The 20,286-nt window shown below is 52.7% G+C and overlaps 2 protein-coding genes across 2 annotated transcripts in view; both read left to right on the top strand.

Annotated features, from left to right (window-relative positions):
- The window catches only part of LOC142495724 (zinc metalloproteinase-disintegrin-like VLAIP-B), a 383,444-nt gene that overhangs the window by 53,387 nt on the left and 309,771 nt on the right, over window positions 1-20,286 (top strand). The gene's annotated exons all lie outside the window — the stretch shown is intronic.
- LOC142495722 (zinc metalloproteinase-disintegrin-like cobrin) overlaps window positions 414-20,286 on the top strand; it is a 1,243,131-nt gene continuing 1,223,258 nt past the window's right edge. Inside the window, exon 1 of the mRNA XM_075601588.1 lies at window positions 414-592. Coding sequence (XP_075457703.1) covers window positions 547-592 — 46 coding nt within the window. The 5' untranslated portion in view covers window positions 414-546. The remainder of the gene's footprint in view (window positions 593-20,286) is intronic.

Here is a 20,286-nt window from a genome sequence, read left to right as displayed (position 1 = left end):
CCTGCCATGGGGGCCTGCAATGCATTGTATGACTTGGTGAAATGGTTAAATATTATAATAAAATATAATAAATTATAAGCTTTCAATGTATAATACAGGACCAAATATTTGTGCTCAGCTTTCCATTAATTTTGGATGGACTGCAATGTTTAGCTCATTCCTTTTACAACTAAAGTCTAATTTTATATGCACTTCAGAATATATTTTATCTCTATTCAAGGGAGTGTGACTAAGATCTTCTCCAGCGCAGGCAAGACTTCACTGAATAAGTTAGTGAACAGAAATGTAACACATCTGTATGCCAAGATACATACCAGGAATACAATAGAATACTCACACACGTACACACACGTACATATGCACACGTACACACAATGTGAAATTAATAAGGGACAAACATATTGAGTAACCTGTTTGCTTATGTGAGGACTTGAGTATAAAGCCCTGGGATCCTCAGCTCTGGCAGATACTCCTGAGACACCTTCACAGAAGTAACTTCTCAGACAGAGACACACTACAGTGCTGCACTACAACACAGCAGTAACAATGCTGCAGTCTGTGCTGCTTCTCATAGGGCTGCTGAACACTCTGGGTGAGTAATTATTCTCTGTGTCATAGTGTGAGCTGCACATCTCTTATACAGGGAGGAAACTAAGAAGCAAGTTTACATGAGGGTCCAATGAAAGTCGACAGCAGGGGTCCCAACGTGGTGCACGTTAAATCATGGTGCCCACCAAAACTTTTGTTTGACATGGTACTCAATGAACTGCCATATAGATCTATTGTAGTGCAGCCATGGAAGGGGGGTTGTTTATTAAAAATTCTCTTTCTTTTAGTAGGCTCAATTAAAATAAGTGGTCTCCAGTTTTCCAAGCAAGTTAACCCTAACTGAGGGCTCCCTAACCCTACTTCCCAGTCCTGTCTTTCACCAATAGTCAGTGACCACATGATCCCTGGGGTTGTTACCAAGTGAGACTAGCCCTATCCCTGGTACCATGCTGCGATTTCAATTGGAGCTCTGAGTTTGTTCACATACTGAACTCTCTTTGAATAATTGGCAATTCGAGCTACAGATGCAGCCGCCTGTATTCGTCGATATCACGTTCCAAACTCACAGCTAATTCGCTGAAAACTCTGCGAGATGGTCCACAGCAGATTTAATGGCCCATCTGATTAACACAGCGGGGGTACCTTTCATTAAATGGGACTCACGCTGTATGACTCCTACCTGGTTCTACCTGTCTGTATTAGATGCACAGTAAGAGATTGACTGATTCAATCTCTCTATCGGTGCGCCTCTAACAGGCGATAGTGGGGCTTTATTTTAATAATACAATATTGTAGCAGGGGGTCTCCGGAGCTGAACCGCATTGATTTCAGGTCTGGGGACCCCCTGCTATCCGTGTTGCAGGTCCTGTTATGGGGTGCCGGTATCCCAGCGGCCATGTTTAAATTCTCCCGCGTCACGGCCCACGCGAACGGGGGATTTAAACCAAGCAGACGGATACCGGCACCCCATAAAAGGGGCTGTAACTCTTGAAGCAGGGGGTCCCCGGACCTGAAATCAATGCGGTTCAGCTCCGGAGTCCCCCGGTTACAATACTGTATTATTAAAATAAATTATAGGCTAAAGCAGTAAAATTCAGGGCATTATTGAAAACCCTGCTCTCTGATTGGTTACAATTCTGGGCATTATCCACAGTAATGCCCTGAATTTCAGCAGCTTCAAAATGCAGTTTTCAATCTGTATATTTCCAGCCAATCAGCTTTCAGAACAGCTGAGACAGGGCAGGGGATTGGTTTGAATTAAGTAAAAGCTCTGAGACATGGCAGGGGATTGGTCAAAAAGTATCAGCCACGGTTTGACTCCCCCCCCTCCCAAGCTGACTGATATTTTCTGAGCAGATTCAGTTGAATTGGGGGGGGAGAGAGACTGCAAAGGAGTAAGTGTTTGTGTATAGAGGTGTAGTGTTGTGTGTGTGTGTGGGGGGGGGGGGGGTGTGTAGTGGTGCTGTGTTGTGCTGTGTTGTGTGTAGAGCTGGAGGGGGAGAGTGCAAAGTTTAGTAAGTGGCTGCATTTTTTATTGTGGCTGCAGTGTGTGTGTGTGTGTGTTGTGCTGTTGTATGTGTAGCAGCAGTTTGTGTGAGTGTAGAGCTGATGTGTGTGTGTGTGTGTGTGTATAGAGCTCCAGTGTGTGTGTGTCAGTAGCAGTATTTATGGGTGTAGCATGTGTGTGTAGCAGCAGAGTTTGTGTGTGTAGAGCTGCTGTGTGTGTAGAGCTGCTGCTGTGTGTGTAGAGCTGCTGTGTAGAGGAGGTGCTGTGTTGTGTGTCTAGAGCTCCAGTGTGTGTGTGTGTGTGTGTGTGTAGAGGCACTGTGTTGTGTGTGATATGCTGTTTTGTGTGTGTGTGTGTGTGTGTGTGTGTGTGTAGCAGTAGTTTGTGTGTGAGCTGCTGTGTGTGTGTGTGTGTGTGTGTGTGTGTGTGTGTGTGTGTGTGTGTGTGTGTGTGTGTGTGTGTAGCAGTAGTTTGTGTGTGAGCTGCTGTGTGTGTGTGTGTGTGTACACAGAGGGAGCGGTAGTGTGTGGATATAGATATCTGCAGTGTAAGAGTATATACTGTAGAGGTGGTTTCATGTATTTACCATTTTATTGGAATAAAAAAAATCTATTTAACTATACTATACAAACGTGTCTATTATTTATGAAATAAGCATACATTTAGCCTATAATAGTAATAATCCCCTCAGAACAGGGCATTACTGGCCAATAATGCCCTGGCTGGGTTAAAGTCCCTCCGGCCTTTAACTCTTCCAGCCAGGGCATTATTGGCCAGTAATGCCTTGTTCTTCAGGGATTATTACTTAAATAAAGCCCCGCGATCGCCTGTTAGAGGCGTAGAGGTAGAGTGATTGATTCAGTGTCTCTCTGACTGCGTCTCTTACAGACAGGTAGAAACCGGTAGGAGTCACACAGTGTGAGTCCCATTCAAACGCAGGGACCCCCGCTGTGTTAATCCGATGGGTCATTAAATCTGCTGTGGACCATCTCGCTGGGTTTTTGATGTGAATCTCGAAAAAATTTCCCGTGATGTGGTCAAATACTAGCGGCTGCCTCTGTATAAGTGTTCCTTCTAGCAACCAAGTATCCTTAGGGTGGCAACATTGTAAAATACCTCCATTTTCAGAGGAACCTCTGTTAATGGTTCTATTTAATATGCCAGTTTGTCCTACTGTAAATTAACACACTGATCACTGCCATATTTAAACTAATTGAGCAAACAGACCAATTGAGCTAACCTACTGTATCTGCAACTCATTTCACCAACTTTAGTAGGTACCACACCCACTGCAGGTATTTTACTGTACCTGTGTACTAATACTCAAACAGTGGTGTCACCATTTTCAGGTCAATTTACCCAGTTTATTTGATTTATTACGAATCAACAAATTGTTTTTAGTTTTACCATTTACCCACTGAGTCTGGTTGGGTTATCTCTTGATATACGAGTATACACTATACATTTGCTCTAACAGACTATGCCTCCTGTAACTGTACAGACATACTATATAACTTGTATGTGGGTTTAGGAGTGTATGTAATTTAGGGACTTTCTGACTCTCTGCCTCCATCTGGATGCAGCATACACAAGAATGTTGAACATTCTTTGCTGTCAGAAAGAATCATACTGTACTGTGTGTAGCATCTCTTTTATATGTTAAACAAAGATGGAATTGAAATCAAAAAAATTCTAACAGTCCCTATGATTTAAATTATAATTGTAAATAATATCCCAGCAACAATCACACACCCTTCATACATTCAAAAATTATAAACAGTATGCCAAAAGATCATTCAGATGGTGTCTTTTTTTATTTTGTGGCAATATCTGTTGTTCTTACAAGGTTCTTAGATAATATATGAGCTATGATGTGTGTGTGGGGGGGTAGGGTTCTAGTAGTTATTAATAAGTTTTTCCCCCCATTAATTATTGTATTTATATTGTTTCATGTTAACCAAAAACTAATTAAAAGATTATTTTAAAAAAATTCAAAAGTAAAGAATTCTCGCTGGAGAAATTATGTCTTGTGTAAATTCCTGTTAAACTTTTTTTTTAATGTTTCTTCTCCTTGGGTCATTTCTACCTTTATCTGAGTACACATTATTTTCAAAATACATGATCAACATAATCCTTCATTTCTTCAGTCCATTTTTCCCAAGGAAACTCATTTATTTGAGATACTGTATATTAAATTGTAATGAAACTATATTTACATCTCGCTTGAGAATCTGTGACATATTGTCCTGGATCTCATGTAAATACAGTATATTCCTATTGGATGTTCTCAATACAATACAATCCCTTTAATTAAACCTCGAAAAGTGCACCCATAGGAAAGAAATGTGTCACTATTTCATTATCCGACATAGGGGCCACATCACGTGCTGTGGGACTTTAAACTTGCAGGCGATAGCAGCACCCATGTAACTTGGGAAGCAGGGGGTCTCCGGACCTGAAATTAATACAGATCAGGTCCAGAATCCCACTTGTTCAGTTCTATGTTAATAAAATGTAAATAAAAACAGTGTGACCGCCTGTAAGACCTGTGTAGGGAGATGTAGCTCTCTCTGTGTAGCTCTTACTGACTGCAAGCAGATTGCACGGGTAGATCTCTGAAAAAGCAACTGCTACAGTTGCAGCGCTGTTATCCGAACATTTCACAATTTGTATTTCTGAGCATACCCAGGTGGTGCCGCATGATTTCCTTAAATTTTCCCGCGTTAAGACGCATGTTTACTAGTGTTTTTATCGGGTGTTGTTGTCTTAAAATCTAAAAATCTAAGTAATTTGAAGATTAACGTTACGAGTTCATACTGTATACTGGACATGGGAAAGAAGTCCTTTGTGAGGCTCCTTAGCCATACACAAATCCTCTAACTGTAGAAGATTACGGGTGTGATTGGCGGCATTCATGGCACCGTTCACGGAAGAATATCAAGTGAATGCCACGTGAAATACAGCAGAGCGGATGTTCGGATAACGGCCGCTGCATCTTTACTGTAAGTCGATCGGTATGGCATTTTCCTACCGAACGGTATCTGGTTTGTGATAACTCTTTCTGAATACTGTGATAACACAACTATCAGACCAATCGGTAGGAAGATGCCAACCCAATCGATATGGCAGAGAGCGTATCAGAGCTACCTGAATAGGCCACATAATCTGTACACGTGCCTTTCCTTTCACTACAGGAGTAACTAGAACGTGAAATCTTTTAACTGTCTCAATACGACCTAAACATGAAGTGTGATTATAAAAACATGAATGGTAAATAGTTTTAGCCTGGTGTGGTAAAGAAATTATTTTAGACTTGTTCAAGTCTTGCTGTAATTGTGGCAAAAACAAAATCAGGATATTGGAGATTATAATATAATAATTGAGTATTGCTAATGGGTTTTCCTAGTACTGTCATAGGAAGTTAAACTCTGGGTACTCTGGATATTAAAGAATTACTTGTACATACATCATTTTTGTATCCCAACCACTTATTTACCCATAAATCTATATCATCTAGAACAAAAACAAATGTGTGTTCTTTTATATTTATTACCCAAGGGTATACGCTGATAAGTGCGCTTTTCTAACAATGTTTTAAAGACTGTTCATTTATCTTATGTAGCGCACTTCCCCCAACCCCCTGGGAGATGTGTGGCTACAGTGTATGTGTGTGGTGCAATACCTGTGGCTCACAGGAGGCCTGAGCCCCGCTGCTGGGAGCCTGGGGTGTACCCGAGTTGATGATCGGTAGCGCCTCCACTTGTACAGGATTCTACTATGTGACATGACCCCGTTACTGGAACTCCATGCAATAAAACACACTTGGATAAGTGTAACAGTTTACTACACAGAATATATTTATATATATATATATATATATATATATATACACACACACACACACACACACTCACCATGGTCACACACGACCGTACTCTCCAGTAACCACCCACCCGTTGTCCATGTACTGGTGATACAGTCCCTCTCAAAATGTGGTACAGCGCTGCTCACTAAAGTGTATGGTTGGTGCACATGCATAGTTGAGGTACATGCCGGGTGGTCCCACACCCGGGCGCACTGATGTCTCACTTATGGGATACACGGATTCAGGGATGTGTCTGCGAAGCCTCCGCCTCTATGTTTGGTGGGTGCCGCGTGGAGTGTACCACCCTTGCTATGTGTCTTATAATAGATGGATGATCTGGTCCCAGATCACCTAAGGCCAGCGCAGCCGCTTCCTGGCTAAATCCCTATCACTTGTGCTACAGGGACAGTGTCTCTATCTCATGGGCCTGTCCCTGCAGCAACCACAAGCTGAAAGGGGACTCGGGGGCCTAGCTGGGGCCTAAGGGGGTCTCTGGCCAAGTGCAGGTGCCACAGTCACCTGCGCACACAAAACCTACCCTTGTCCTGTCCCAGCTCTGACTGGCGCATCCTTTCTCCTGCTTCGTTAAGCTTACAGCCCTATTGGCTGTGCCATGCCTTGTGATAGCAGCCCCAGTGCCTTCTGGGGGCTGTAGTCCCTGCAGATCCCTTCCATCTAATGGCCGCCACTCGCGTGGTTGTACTGCATATGTGCGAGTCTTGCTCATGTGCAATTAATTGTAAAATGGTGGCGCCCTGTAGAGGGAGCCGCCGGGACCCCCGGCGCGGCAATCGCTCCTCCACAACCCCCTTAGTGCCGCCTGCACCTGTTCCTGCATCCGCTGTCAGACGCGACAGCGCTGAGAGGTAAGGGGACAAAACGGGGCAAAGGGGACCAGGGGGACTCAAGCTATACTTACAAATTTTTCCCTGCAAAACCTTATCCTAATTTATTCCTTGTAGATTATTCCTCAGTATTATTAAAATCTGCCTTTCTAAAATGTAAAGTCTTTGTTGAACCCCTGTAATATGGTCTTTGATAATTTATTTCAAATGAGACCGTTATGATCACTGTTACCCAAATGTTCCTTGACTTGAGTATTTGTTATTACTTGTTATTATTGTTTGATATTACCAAATCCAGTATTGCCACTCTCCTGGTTGGTTCCTGTATAATTTGGGTCATGCAATTGTCTTTAAGCACACCCAAAAACCTGTTACCTTTCATTGTAATGCTAATTTCATTGCCCCGTCTGTGGCTAGATAATTAAAATCATCCATAATGCAAACATGACCTAGTTTTGATGCCTTTTCTATTTGCTAAATATTTTGACTTCCTCTATTGTAGAGAAATTTGGTGGTTTATAGCATATCCCTACAACCCTCCCTTTCGATTTGCTCGAACCTTCTGAAAAAGGCAATAACCCTCCAAATAAACTGCCCAGTCATGAGTTTCATCCTACAATGTTTCAAGAATGCTTATGATATTCAGTAATGACTATAATGATAGAAGGTACCCGGGCGCTCTCTAGAGATTGGGCTATCACTATTGATAGAATGAGAGAAATTAATGGAGAAATATTACCAAGCACAGGGAACCCCTGTGTCCCCTTCTTCGTGAGGTATGAACGTTTAGGGGTCCACCGTCCGCAGCTCAAAACCCTACAGGGGAGATAACCTTTCGTCCCCGATACACAAAAGACAGTAGAGAAAACAAGGGAAGCGCGAATCAGGAACACAACTAAAATAAATAATTGTATGTGATTTAAACAATAAATAAACAAATAAATAAATGCTGTAATAGATAAAGTCTACTACTAATTAATCAAAATGGAGGTCTATTGCCAAAAGTTGGTATGGCACCGACGTGATGAAAAAAGGGTGATGGAATCAGGTGAATTATTTCAAATACTCACACGGGCCAGTGTGAGTAAAAACCCATTGGGGTTTAAATCTGTAGAGGGGCTTCTCCTGAACCGCACACCTCCCACCTGGCTGCTGCACAGCACACAGGTCCTCAGGGCATCAAGTTAACCCAGAAATGATGAAAGATCGTAATGTAAATATCAGTATGTGTGTAATACCATAGGATGGGGGAAAGGTAAATGGATGAACTCAAAGTAATTCAATATATATATATAAATACTCACACGGGCAAGTGTGAGTAAAAACCATCAGGGTTTAACTCTGTGGAGGGGATTTCCTGGGACTGCACGTCTATTAGCTATACAGCACTTTGGTCCTCGATACCTCCAGATCCCCCCAAAATGTAAATGGTGAATCCAGGTGTAAAAAACACTTATTTAATATCAAAAACAGAGATAAAAAAGATTTAATAGCTTAACAGCTATTAAATGCCCTATAGGCATTTAGAGCCTGAGGAAGCTTGATGACGCAAGCAAAACGCATTCTAGTTTAAAATCTCCTCCAACATTTTTAACATTCTCCCCCCTAGAACAAAAGATCCCTTGTCATTGTGGTGCAATCCATAACTACAGAGATAGCACCTCTCTGAAAAGGACTCCCAATGCTCTAAAAACCCAAAACCTTCCTTCCTACACCACTCCACTCACATCTCCACCCTTTGCACCACTAGTCAAAACCAGGGCCTGCTCAGTGAGCACTAAGCTCCATTCAAGATTGTCAATGTCCCTCAATATTGCAAATTGCCTCTTGAGATCAGCAATCTGAGACTCCAAAGAGACCACCTGCTTACACTTCCCTCAGCGGTATGCTCCCTGTAATAGCTGCTACAAGTGCACATATATGTGGCAAGATTTGCACTGAGTGGAATTCTTAATCCTGCTCGTTGTTGCAACTATGGAGTTATAACTGCTAACAATTTAGTGTACTTCAATATACCTTTTTTTCACACATTCCTGGTTCCAACTGCTTCTGGTTCTATCTCCACACTTGATACAAACAGCACTCTTAGTGCACTTCTGTGTTTATTTACAGGTGCACTTGAATACTGGTTTATTTTAATATTTTGTTTGTACTGTAGACTGCTTTTCTAGTTGGTCACACAACTGTGGCCAATCTGATGTGTGATGTTGATTGGCTGCCATCGCCAGCCAATCAGTTATTTGGCCTACAAAATAGATCTGGTTCTAACTCCACACTTGATAGAAACAGCACTTGAAATCAAACAGTAATCCAGTCACACAGATAAGGACACGCAAGCTCAGGATTCGTTACAAGCCTCCGTTTTAAAGATGGACATACACACCAACCAAGCGTGTTAGGTAAGCAATCAACTAACCACACTCACTGCAGGCTCAATCACGCAGGAGGGAGAAAAAAGTAAGTTGCAGACTTTCAATTCCCACACAATTAAAAATAAATGAATCCACTGTACACTTCCCAAGTTCAACCACCCCTGCTGGTATAGACTAGTATACACAGCACAGCACAGCACAGCACAGCACAGCACAGCACAGCACTTCCCTTCTGGTTCTAAAGCCACACTTGATACAAACATAGGGTGACCACCCGTCCCCTTTTGCCGGGACAGTCCCGGTTTTTCGAGAGCTGTGCCGGTTTCCTGTGTGTCCCGGAAATGTCCCGGTTTTTCCTCAATGTGTTCCCGTTTTTTTTTTATTATCGCCTGCGGTGCGCGAGTCAGCTCCGGTGCGCAAGCCTGCGGCGGTGCAGAGGAGGAGACTGCAGCAGCCCGGCTGGTATTTTTTTTTTAATGCCAGGGGTTGGGCTTGTGTAGAAACTGGGTCTTGCTGATTGGAGGATGCGGCCTGGCATTGTACAAAGTCCCGCCCCCCCGGCATTTTCCTACCTTGGCCAATCCCCTGCGTCCCGGCATTAAGCCCTGCCCCCGGCAGCGGAGGCAGTGAGGAGGAGAACCCGAGGACCCGAGGATGCGGCAGCCCGGCTGGTGAGTACTTTCAGATGCCAGGGGGTTGGGTTTCTTACTTGAATATGTCGGACCGCTGGGATTGGTGGAGGATGCATGGGGCGGGGCTTTGGCTCTTCCCTGCTTTCCCCCCCACCTGGCCCCCCCACCTGGCCCCACTCCCCTTCCTCCCCCCTGAGCCCGCTCACAGCCGCTCGCGGCACTTCCTGTGCCTGCTGCTAGTGAGCGCGTGACACAGACTCTTCCCGCTCCTCTACTGGTGGCAACGCAGTGTCCCCCCTTCTGCCCCGGTTCCCCGTGGCTGCCCGCTCGCCCAGGGTGATATTAGTTTGGTGCGGGCGTGCGGCCGCCAGGGGGGGAGGGGGTTGCCTCCTGTCCTGGTGCTCCCTTCCCCTGTCCCTTTGGTGTGGGAGATGAGCGCTGGGGCGGGTAGTGGTGATGCACTGCTGGCTGGTCGGATCGCCGGCCTTTCCCCCCCCTCCCGCCCCAGTCACTTACATCCGGCGCTACATCTCTTGCTCCTTTTTGTGTGTGTGTGTGTCTATGTGTGTATGTATGTGTGTATCAGTGTGTGTGTATAAATCTGTGTCTGAGTGTGTGTGTGTGTGTGTGTCTGTGTCTGAGTGTGGGTGTGTCTGTGTCTGTATCTGAGTGTGTGTGTGTATCTGTGTGTGTATCTGTGTGTGTATCTGTGTGTGTGTCTGTCTGTGTCAGTGAGTGTCTGTGTCAGTGAGTGTGTGTGTCTGTGTCAGTGAGTGTGTGTGTGTCTGTGTCAGTGAGTGTGTGTGTCTGTGTCTGTGAGTGTGTGTGTCTGTGTCTGTGAGTGTGTGTCTGTGAGTTTGTGTCTGTGAGTGTGTGTCTGAGAGTGTGTGAATGAGAGTGTGTGTCTGAGAGTATGTGTCTGAGAGTGTGTGTCTGAGAGTGTGTGTCTGAGAGTGTGTGTCTGTCTGAGTGTGTGTCTGTCTGAGTGTGTCTTTCTGAGTGTGTGTCTGTCTGAGTGTGTGTGTGGCCAGTGTGTGTATTGGTCTGTCTGTGAGTGTCTGTAGATCAGTGGCTGTGTGCAGATCAGAGAGAGAATGGGGTGGGAGAGGGAGAGAATGGGGGGAGAGGGAGAGAATGGGGGGGGGGAGAGAATGGGGGTGGCGAGGGAAGGGAGAGAGAGAATGGGGGGGAGGGTGAGAAAAAATGGGGGGGGTGAAGTAGAGAGAAAATAGGGGACAGGGCTGGCAACGGGGGTCTGTCGGGGTTGGCGTCCTGGACCTGGTGAGTCAGGGGGTCCAGCCACGTGTCAGTCAACCACCCTCTCACTCTCCCTTTGTCTCCCTGTCTCTCTCCCTCTCTCCCTCTCTCTCTCTCTCCCTCTCTGTCTCTCTCCCCTCCTGTCTCTCTCCCTCTTCCCCTGTTTCTCTCCCTCTCTCCCTCTCCCTCTCTCCCCCTGTCTCTCTCCCCTGTCTCTCTCCCCGCCTCCCTCCCCTGTCTCTCTCCCCGTCTCCCTCCCCCTGTCTCTCTCCCCCTGTCTCCCTCCCCCTGTCTCCCTCCCCCTGTCTCTCTCCCCCTGTCTCCCTCCCCCTGTCTCCCTCCCCCTGTCTCCCTCCCCCTGTCTCTCTCCCCCTGTCTCTCTCCCCCTGTCTCTCTCCACCTGTCTCCCTGTCTCTCTCCCCTGTCTCCCTGTCTCCCTGTCTTTCTCCCCCTGTCTCTCTCCCCCTGTCTCTCTCCCCCTGTCTCCTTGTCTCTCTCCCCCTGTCTCCCTGTCTAACTCCCTGTCTCTCTCCCCCTGTCTCCCTGTCTCTCTCCCCCTGTCTCCCTATCTCCCACCCCCTGTATCCCTGTCTCTCTCCCCCTGTCTCCCTCCCTGTCTCTCTCCCCCTGTCTCCCTCCCTGTCTCCCTCCCTGTCTCCCTCCCCCTGTCTCCCTGTCTCTCTCTCCCCTGTCTCCCCGTCTCTCTCCCCTTATCTCCCTGTCTCTCTCCCCTTATCTCCCTGTCTCTCTCCCCCTGTCTCCCTGTCTCTCTCCCCGTCTCCCTGTTTCTCTCCCCCTGTCTCCCTGTCTCTCTCCCCCTGTCTCCCTGTCTCTCTCCCCCTGTCTCCCTGTCTCTCTCCCCCTGTCTCTCTCCTCTGTCTCCCTGTCTCTCTCCCCCTGTCTCCCTGTCTCTCTCCCCCGGTCTCTCTCCACCTGTCTCCCTGTCTCTCTCCCCCTTTCTCCCTGTCTCTCTCCACCTGTCTCTCTCCCCCTGTCTCTCTCCCTGTCTCACTGTCTCACTCCCCCTGTCTCTCTCCCCTTGTCTCTCTCCCCTGTCTCCCTCCCTGTCTCCCTCCCCCTGTCTCCCTGTCTCTCTCCCCCTGTCTCCCCGTCTCTCTCCCCTTATCTCCCTGTCTCTCTCCCCCTGTCTCCCTGTCTCTCACCCCGTCTCCCTGTCTCTCTCCCCCTGTTTCCCTGTCTCTCTCCCCTTATCTCCCTGTCTCTCTCCCCCTGTCTCCCTGTCTCTCTCCCCGTCTCCCTGTCTCTCTCCTCCTGTCTCCCTGTCTCTCTCCCCCTGTCTCCCTGTCTCTCTCCCCCTGTCTCCCTGTCTATCTCCCCCTGTCTCTCTCCCCCTGTCTCTCTCCCCTGTCTCCCTGTCTCTCTCCCCCTGTCTCCCTGTCTCTCTCCCCCTGTCTCTCTCCCCCTGTCTCCCTGTCTCTCTCCCCCTGTCTCCCTGTCTCTCTCCACTTGTCTCTCTCCCCCTGTCTCTCTCCCCATCTCCCTGTTTCACTCCCCCCTGTCTCTCTCCCCCTGTCTCTCTCCCCCTGTCTCCATGTCTCTCTCCCCCTGTCTCCCTGTCTCTCTCCCTGTCTCTCTCCCCCTGTCTCCCTGTCTCTCTCCCTCTGTCTCCCTGTCTCTCTCCCCCTGTCTCTCTCCCCCTGTCTCCCTGTCTCTCTCCCTCCCTGTCTCTCTCCCCCTGTCTCTCTCCCCCTGTCTCTCTCCTCCTGTCTCCGTCTCTCTCTCCTGTCTCTCTCCCCCTGTCTCCCTGTCTCTCTCCCCTTGTCTCCCTGTCTCCCTCCCCCTGTCTCCCTGTCTCCCTCCCCCAGTCTATCTCCCCCTGTCTCCCTGTCTCTCTCCCCTTGTCTCCCTGTCTCCCTCCCCCTGTCTCCCTGTCTCCCTCCCCTGTATCTCTCCCCCTGTCTCCCTGTCTCTCTCCCTCCCTGTCTCTCTCCCCCTGTCTCTCTCCCCCTGTCTCTCTCCTCCTGTCTCCGTCTCTCTCCCCCTGTCTCTCTCCCCCTGTCTCCCTGTCTCTCTCCCCTTGTCTCCCTGTCTCCCTCCCCCTGTCTCCCTGTCTCCCTCCCCCTGTCTCTCTCCCCCTGTCTCCCTGTCTCTCTCCCCCTGTCTCCCTGTCTCTCTCCCCCTGTCTCCCTGTCTCTCTCCCCCTGTCTCTCTCCCCTGTCTCCCTCCCCCTGTCTCTCTCCCCCTGTCTCCCTCCCCGTCTCTCTCCCCTGTCTCTCTCCCCCTGTCTCCCTATCTCTCTCCCCCTGTCTCTCTCCCCGTCTCCCTGTCTCACTCCCCCTGTCTCTCTCCCCCTGTCTCTCTCCACCTGTCTCCCTCCCCCCGTCTCCCTCCCCTGTCTCCCTCCCCTTGTCTCTCTCCCCTTGTCTCTCTCCCACTTTCTCTCTCCCCCTGTCTCTCTCCCCCTGTCTCCCTGTCTCTCTCCCCCTGTCTCCCTGTCTCTCTCACTGTCTCTCTCCCCCTGTCTCCCAGTCTCTCTCCCCCTGTCTCCGTCTCGCTACCCCTGTCTCCCTGTCTCTCTCCCCCTGTCTCCCTGTCTGTCTCCCACTGTCTCCATGTCTCTCTCCCCCTGTCTCCCTGTCTCTCTTCCCATGTCTCCCTGTCTCTCTCCCCCTGTCTCCCTGTCTCTCTCCCCCTGTCTCTCTCCCCCTGTCTCCCTGTCTCTCCCCCTGTCTCCCTGTCTCTCTCCACCTGTCTCCCTGTCTCTCTCTACCTGTCTCTCTCCCCTGTCTCTCTCCCCTTGTCTCCCTGTCTCTCTCCCCGTGTCTCTCTCCCCCTGTCAATCTCCCCCTGTCTCCCTGTCTCTCTCCCCCTGTCTCCATACCCCTGTCTCCCTCCCCTTGTCTCTCTCCCCCTGTCTCAATCCACCTGTCTCCCTGTTTCTCTCCACCTGTCTCTCTCCCCCTGTCTCTCTCCCCCTGTCTCCCTGTCTCTATCCACCTGTCTCCCTGTCTCTCTCCACCTGTCTCTCTCCCCCTGTCTCTCTCCCCGTCTCCCTGTCTCACTCCCCCTGTCTCTCTCCCCCTGTCTCCCTCCCCCTGTCTCCTCCCCTTTCTCCCTCCCCTGTCTCCCTCCCCCTTTTTCCCTCCCCCTGTCTCTCTCCCCCTGTCTCAATCCACCTGTCTCCCTATTTCTCTCCACCTGTCTCTCTCCCCCTGTCTCTCTCCCCCTGTCTCCCTGTCTCTCTCCCTCCCTGTCTCCCTGTCTCTCTCCACCTGTCTCTCTCCCCCTGTCTCTCTCCCCATCTCCCTGTCTCACTCCCCCTGTCTCTCTCCCCCTGTCTCCCTCCCCCTGTCTCCCTCCCCTGTCTCCCTCCCCTGTCTCCCTCCCCTAGTCTCTCTCCCCCTGTCTCCCTGTCTCTCTCCACCTGTCTCTCTCCCCCTGTCTCTCTCCCCGTCTCCTGTCTCTCTCCCCCTGTCTCTCTCCCCCTGTCTCTCTCTCCCTGTCTCCATGTCTCTCTCCCCCTGTCTCCCTGTCCCTCTCCCTGTCTCTCGCCCCCTGTCTCCCTGTCTCTCTCCCCTGTCTCTCTCCCCTTGTCTCTCTCCCCCTATCTCCCTGTCTCTCTCCACCTGTCTCTCTCCCCCTGTCTCTCTCCCCGTCTCCTGTCTCTCTCCCCCTGTCTCTCTCCCCCTGTCTCTCTCTCCCTGTCTCCATGTCTCTCTCCCCCTGTCTCCCTGTCGCTCTCCCTGTCTCTCTCCCCCTGTCTCCCTGTCTCTCTCCCCGTGTCTCTCTCCCCCTGTCTCCCTGTCTCTCTCCCCCTGTCTCCCTACCCCTGTCTCCCTCCCCTTGTCTCTCTCCCCCTGTCTCAATCCACCTGTCTCCCTGTTTCTCTCCACCTGTCTCTCTCCCCCTGTCTCTCTCCCCCTGTCTCCCTGTCTCTATCCCCCTGTCTCCCTGTCTCTCTCCACCTGTCTCTCTCCCCCTGTCTCTCTCCCCGTCTCCCTGTCTCACTCCCCCTGTCTCTCTCCCCCTGTCTCCCTCCCCCTGTCTCCTCCCCTTTCTCCCTCCCCTGTCTCCCTCCCCCTTTCTCCCTCCCCTTGTCTCTCTCCCCCTGTCTCAATCCACCTGTCTCCCTGTCTCTCTCCCCCTGTCTCCCTGTCTCTCTCCCCCTGTCTCCCTGTCTCTCTCCACCTGTCTCTCTCCCCCTGTCTCTCTCCCCGTCTCCCTGTCTCACTCCCCCTGTCTCTCTCCCCCTGTCTCCCTCCCCCTGTCTCCCTCCCCTGTCTCCCTCCCCTGTCTCCCTCCCCTAGTCTCTCTCCCCCTGTCTCCCTGTCTCTCTCCACCTGTCTCTCTCCCCCTGTCTCTCTCCCCATCTCCTGTCTCTCTCCCCCTGTCTCTCTCCCCCTGTCTCTCTCTCTCCCTGTCTCCATGTCTCTCTCCCCCTGTCTCCCTGTCCCTCTCCCTGTCTCTCTCCCCCTGTGTCTCCCTGTCTCTCTCCCCTTGCCTCTCTCCCCCTGTCTCCCTGTCTCTCTCCCTCCCTGTCTCCCTCCCCCTGTCTCTCTCCCCTTGTCTCCCTCCCCTTGTCTCTCTCCCCCTGTCTCTCTTCCCTGTCTCTTTCCCTCTGTCTCCCTGTCTCCCTCCCCCTGTCTCCCTGTCTCTCTCCCCTTGTCTCCCTGTCTCTCTCCCCCTGTCTCCCTGTCTCTCACCCCGTCTCCCTGTCTCTCTCCCCCTGTTTCCCTGTCTCTCTCCCCTTATCTCCCTGTCTCTCTCCCCCTGTCTCCCTGTCTCTCTCCCCGTCTCCCTGTCTCTCTCCTCCTGTCTCCCTGTCTCTCTCCCCCTGTCTCCCTGTCTCTCTCCCCCTGTCTCCCTGTCTATCTCCCCCTGTCTCTCTCCCCCTGTCTCTCTCCCCTGTCTCCCTGTCTCTCTCCCCCTGTCTCCCTGTCTCCTCTCCCCCTGTCTCTCTCCCCCTGTCTCCCTGTCTCTCTCCCCCTGTCTCCCTGTCTCTCTCCACTTGTCTCTCTCCCCCTGTCTCTCTCCCCATCTCCCTGTTTCACTCCCCCCTGTCTCTCTCCCCCTGTCTCTCTCCCCCTGTCTCCATGTCTCTCTCCCCCTGTCTCCCTGTCTCTCTCCCTGTCTCTCTCCCCCTGTCTCCCTGTCTCTCTCCCTCTGTCTCCCTGTCTCTCTCCCCCTGTCTCTCTCCCCCTGTCTCCCTGTCTCTCTCCCTCCCTGTCTCTCTCCCCCTGTCTCTCTCCCCCTGTCTCTCTCCTCCTGTCTCCGTCTCTCTCTCCTTTCTCTCTCCCCCTGTCTCCCTGTCTCTCTCCCCCTTGTCTCCCTGTCTCCCTCCCCCTGTCTCCCTGTCTCCCTCCCCCAGTCTATCTCCCCCTGTCTCCCTGTCTCTCTCCCCTTGTCTCCCTGTCTCCCTCCCCCTGTCTCCCTGTCTCCCTCCCCTGTATCTCTCCCCCTGTCTCCCTCTCTCTCTCCCTCCCTGTCTCTCTCCCCCTGTCTCTCTCCCCCTGTCTCTCTCCTCCTGTCTCCGTCTCTCTCCCCCTGTCTCTCTCCCCCTGTCTCCCTGTCTCTCTCCCCTTGTCTCCCTGTCTCCCTCCCCCTGTCTCCCTGTCTCCCTCCCCCTGTCTCTCTCCCCCTGTCTCCCTGTCTCTCTCCCCCTGTCTCCCTGTCTCTCTCCCCCTGTCTCCCTGTCTCTCTCCCCCTGTCTCTCTCCCCTGTCTCCCTCCCCCTGTCTCTCTCCCCCTGTCTCCCTCCCCGTCTCTCTCCCCTGTCTCTCTCCCCCTGTCTCCCTATCTCTCTCCCCCTGTCCTCTCTCCCCGTCTCCCTGTCTCACTCCCCCTGTCTCTCTCCCCCTGTCTCTCTCCACCTGTCTCCCTCCCCCCGTCTCCCTCCCCTGTCTCCCTCCCCTTGTCTCTCTCCCCTTGTCTCTCTCCCACTTTCTCTCTCCCCCTGTCTCTCTCCCCCTGTCTCCCTGTCTCTCTCCCCCCTGTCTCCCTGTCTCTCTCACTGTCTCTCTCCCCCTGTCTCCCAGTCTCTCTCCCCCTGTCTCCGTCTCGCTACCCCTGTCTCCCTGTCTCTCTCCCCCTGTCTCCCTGTCTGTCTCCCACTGTCTCCATGTCTCTCTCCCCCTGTCTCCCTGTCTCTCTTCCCATGTCTCCCTGTCTCTCTCCCCCTGTCTCCCTGTCTCTCTCCCCCTGTCTCTCTCCCCCTGTCTCCCTGTCTCTCCCCCTGTCTCCCTGTCTCTCTCCACCTGTCTCCCTGTCTCTCTCCACCTGTCTCTCTCCCCTGTCTCTCTCCCCTTGTCTCCCTGTCTCTCTCCCCGTGTCTCTCTCCCCCTGTCAATCTCCCCCTGTCTCCCTGTCTCTCTCCCCCTGTCTCCATACCCCTGTCTCCCTCCCCTTGTCTCTCTCCCCCTGTCTCAATCCACCTGTCTCCCTGTTTCTCTCCACCTGTCTCTCTCCCCCTGTCTCTCTCCCCCTGTCTCCCTGTCTCTATCCACCTGTCTCCCTGTCTCTCTCCACCTGTCTCTCTCCCCCTGTCTCTCTCCCCGTCTCCCTGTCTCACTCCCCCTGTCTCTCTCCCCCTGTCTCCCTCCCCCTGTCTCCTCCCCTTTCTCCCTCCCCTGTCTCCCTCCCCCTTTTTCCCTCCCCCTGTCTCTCTCCCCCTGTCTCAATCCACCTGTCTCCCTATTTCTCTCCACCTGTCTCTCTCCCCCTGTCTCTCTCCCCCTGTCTCCCTGTCTCTCTCCCTCCCTGTCTCCCTGTCTCTCTCCACCTGTCTCTCTCCCCCTGTCTCTCTCCCCATCTCCCTGTCTCCCTCCCCCTGTCTCCCTCCCCTGTCTCCCTCCCCTGTCTCCCTCCCCTAGTCTCTCTCCCCCTGTCTCCCTGTCTCTCTCCACCTGTCTCTCTCCCCCTGTCTCTCTCCCCGTCTCCTGTCTCTCTCCCCCTGTCTCTCTCCCCCTGTCTCTCTCTCCCTGTCTCCATGTCTCTCTCCCCCTGTCTCCCTGTCCCTCTCCCTGTCTCTCTCCCCCTGTCTCCCTGTCTCTCTCCCCTGTCTCTCTCCCCTTGTCTCTCTCCCCCTGTCTCCCTGTCTCTCTCCACCTGTCTCTCTCCCCCTGTCTCTCTCCCCATCTCCTGTCTCTCTCCCCCTGTCTCTCTCCCCCTGTCTCTCTCTCCCTGTCTCCATGTCTCTCTCCCCCTGTCTCCCTGTCCCTCTCCCTGTCTCTCTCCCCCTGTCTCCCTGTCTCTCTCCCCGTGTCTCTCTCCCCCTGTCTCCCTGTCTCTCTCCCCCTGTCTCCCTACCCCTGTCTCCCTCCCCTTGTCTCTCTCCCCCTGTCTCAATCCACCTGTCTCCCTGTTTCTCTCCACCTGTCTCTCTCCCCCTGTCTCTCTCCCCCTGTCTCCCTGTCTCTATCCCCCTGTCTCCCTGTCTCTCTCCACCTGTCTCTCTCCCCCTGTCTCTCTCCCCGTCTCCCTGTCTCACTCCCCCTGTCTCTCTCCCCCTGTCTCCCTCCCCCTGTCTCCTCCCCTTTCTCCCTCCCCTGTCTCCCTCCCCCTTTCTCCCTCCCCTTGTCTCTCTCCCCCTGTCTCAATCCACCTGTCTCCCTGTTTCTCTCCACCTGTCTCTCTCCCCCTGTCTCTCTCCCCCTGTCTCCCTGTCCTCTCTCCCCCTGTCTCCCTGTCTCTCTCCACCTGTCTCTCTCCCCCTGTCTCTCTCCCCGTCTCCCTGTCTCACTCCCCCTGTCTCTCTCCCCCTGTCTCCTCCCCCTGTCTCCCTCCCCTGTCTCCCCCCTGTCTCCCTCCCCTGTCTCTCCTCCCCCCTGTCTCCCTGTCTCTCTCCACCTGTCTCTCTCCCCCTGTCTCTCTCCCCATCTCCTGTCTCTCTCCCCCTGTCTCTCTCCCCCTGTCTCTCTCTCTCCCTGTCTCCATGTCTCTCTCCCCCTGTCTCCCTGTCCCTCTCCCTGTCTCTCTCCCCCTGTCTCCCTGTCTCTCTCCCCTTGCCTCTCTCCCCCTGTCTCCCTGTCTCTCTCCCTCCCTGTCTCCCTCCCCCTGTCTCTCTCCCCTTGTCTCCCTCCCCTTGTCTCTCTCCCCCTGTCTCTCTTCCCCTGTCTCTTTCCCTCTGTCTCCCTGTCTCCCTCCCCCTGTCTCCCTGTCTCTCTCCCCTTGTCTCCCTGTCTCTCTCCCCCTGTCTCCCTGTCTCTCTCCCCGTCTCCCTGTCTCACTCCCCCTGTCTCTCTCCCCCTGTCTCCCTCCCCCTGTCTCCTCCCCTTTCTCCCTCCCCTGTCTCCCTCTTCCTGTCTCCCTCCCCTTGTCTCTCTCCCCCTGTCTCAATCCACCTGTCTCCCTGTTTCTCTCCACCTGTCTCTCTCCCCCTGTCTCTCTCCCCCTGTCTCCTTGTCTCTCTCCCCCTGTCTCCCTGTCTCTCTCCACCTGTCTCTCTCCCCCTGTCTCTCTCCCCGTCTCCCTGTCTCACTCCCCCTGTCTCTCTCCCCCTGTCTCCCTCCCCCTGTCTCCCTCCCCTGTCTCCCTCCCCTGTCTCCCTCCCCTAGTCTCTCTCCCCCTGTCTCCCTGTCTCTCTCCACCTGTCTCTCTCCCCCTGTCTCTCTCCCCTGTCTCTCTCCCCATCTCCTGTCTCTCTCCCCTGTCTCTCTCCCCCTGTCTCTCTCTCCTGTCTCCATGTCTCTCTCCCTCTGTCTCCCTGTCCCTCTCCCTGTCTCTCTCCCCCTGTCTCCCTGTCTCTCTCCCCTGTCTAACTCCCCTTGTCTCTCTCCCCCTGTCTCCCTGTCTCTCTCCACCTGTCTTTCTCCCCTGTCTCTCTCCCCATCTCCTGTCTCTCTCCCCCTGTCTCTCTCCCCCTGTCTCTCTCTCCCTGTCTCCTTGTCTCTCTCCCCCTGTCTCCCTGTCCCTCTCCCTGTCTCTCTCCCCCTGTCTCCCTGTCTCTCTTCCCTGTCTCTCTCCCTCTGTCTCCCTCCCTCCCTCCCCATGTCTCCCTGTCTCTCTCCCCCTGTCTCCCTGTCTCTCTCCCCCTGTCTCCCTGTCTCTCTCCCCCTGTCTCCCTGTCTCTCTTCCCCTGTCTCTCTCCCCCTGTCTCACTGTCTCTCTCCCCCTGTCTCCCTGTCTCTCTCCCCCTGTCTCCCTGTCTCTCTCACCCTGTCTCCCTGTCTCTCTCCCCCTGTCTCCCTGTCTCTCTCCCCCTGTCTCTCTCCCCCTGTCTCCCTGTCTCTCTCCCCCTGTCTCTCTCCCCCTGTCTCCCTGTCTCTCTCCCCCTGTCTCCCTGTCTCTCTCCCCCTGTCTCC

Source organism: Ascaphus truei, chromosome 5 (assembly GCF_040206685.1).
Source record: "Ascaphus truei isolate aAscTru1 chromosome 5, aAscTru1.hap1, whole genome shotgun sequence".
NCBI classification, from domain to species: Eukaryota; Metazoa; Chordata; class Amphibia; order Anura; family Ascaphidae; genus Ascaphus; species Ascaphus truei.
The sequence above is the reverse complement of the archived record's forward strand: the minus strand, read 5'-3'. Positions and strand labels throughout refer to the sequence as shown.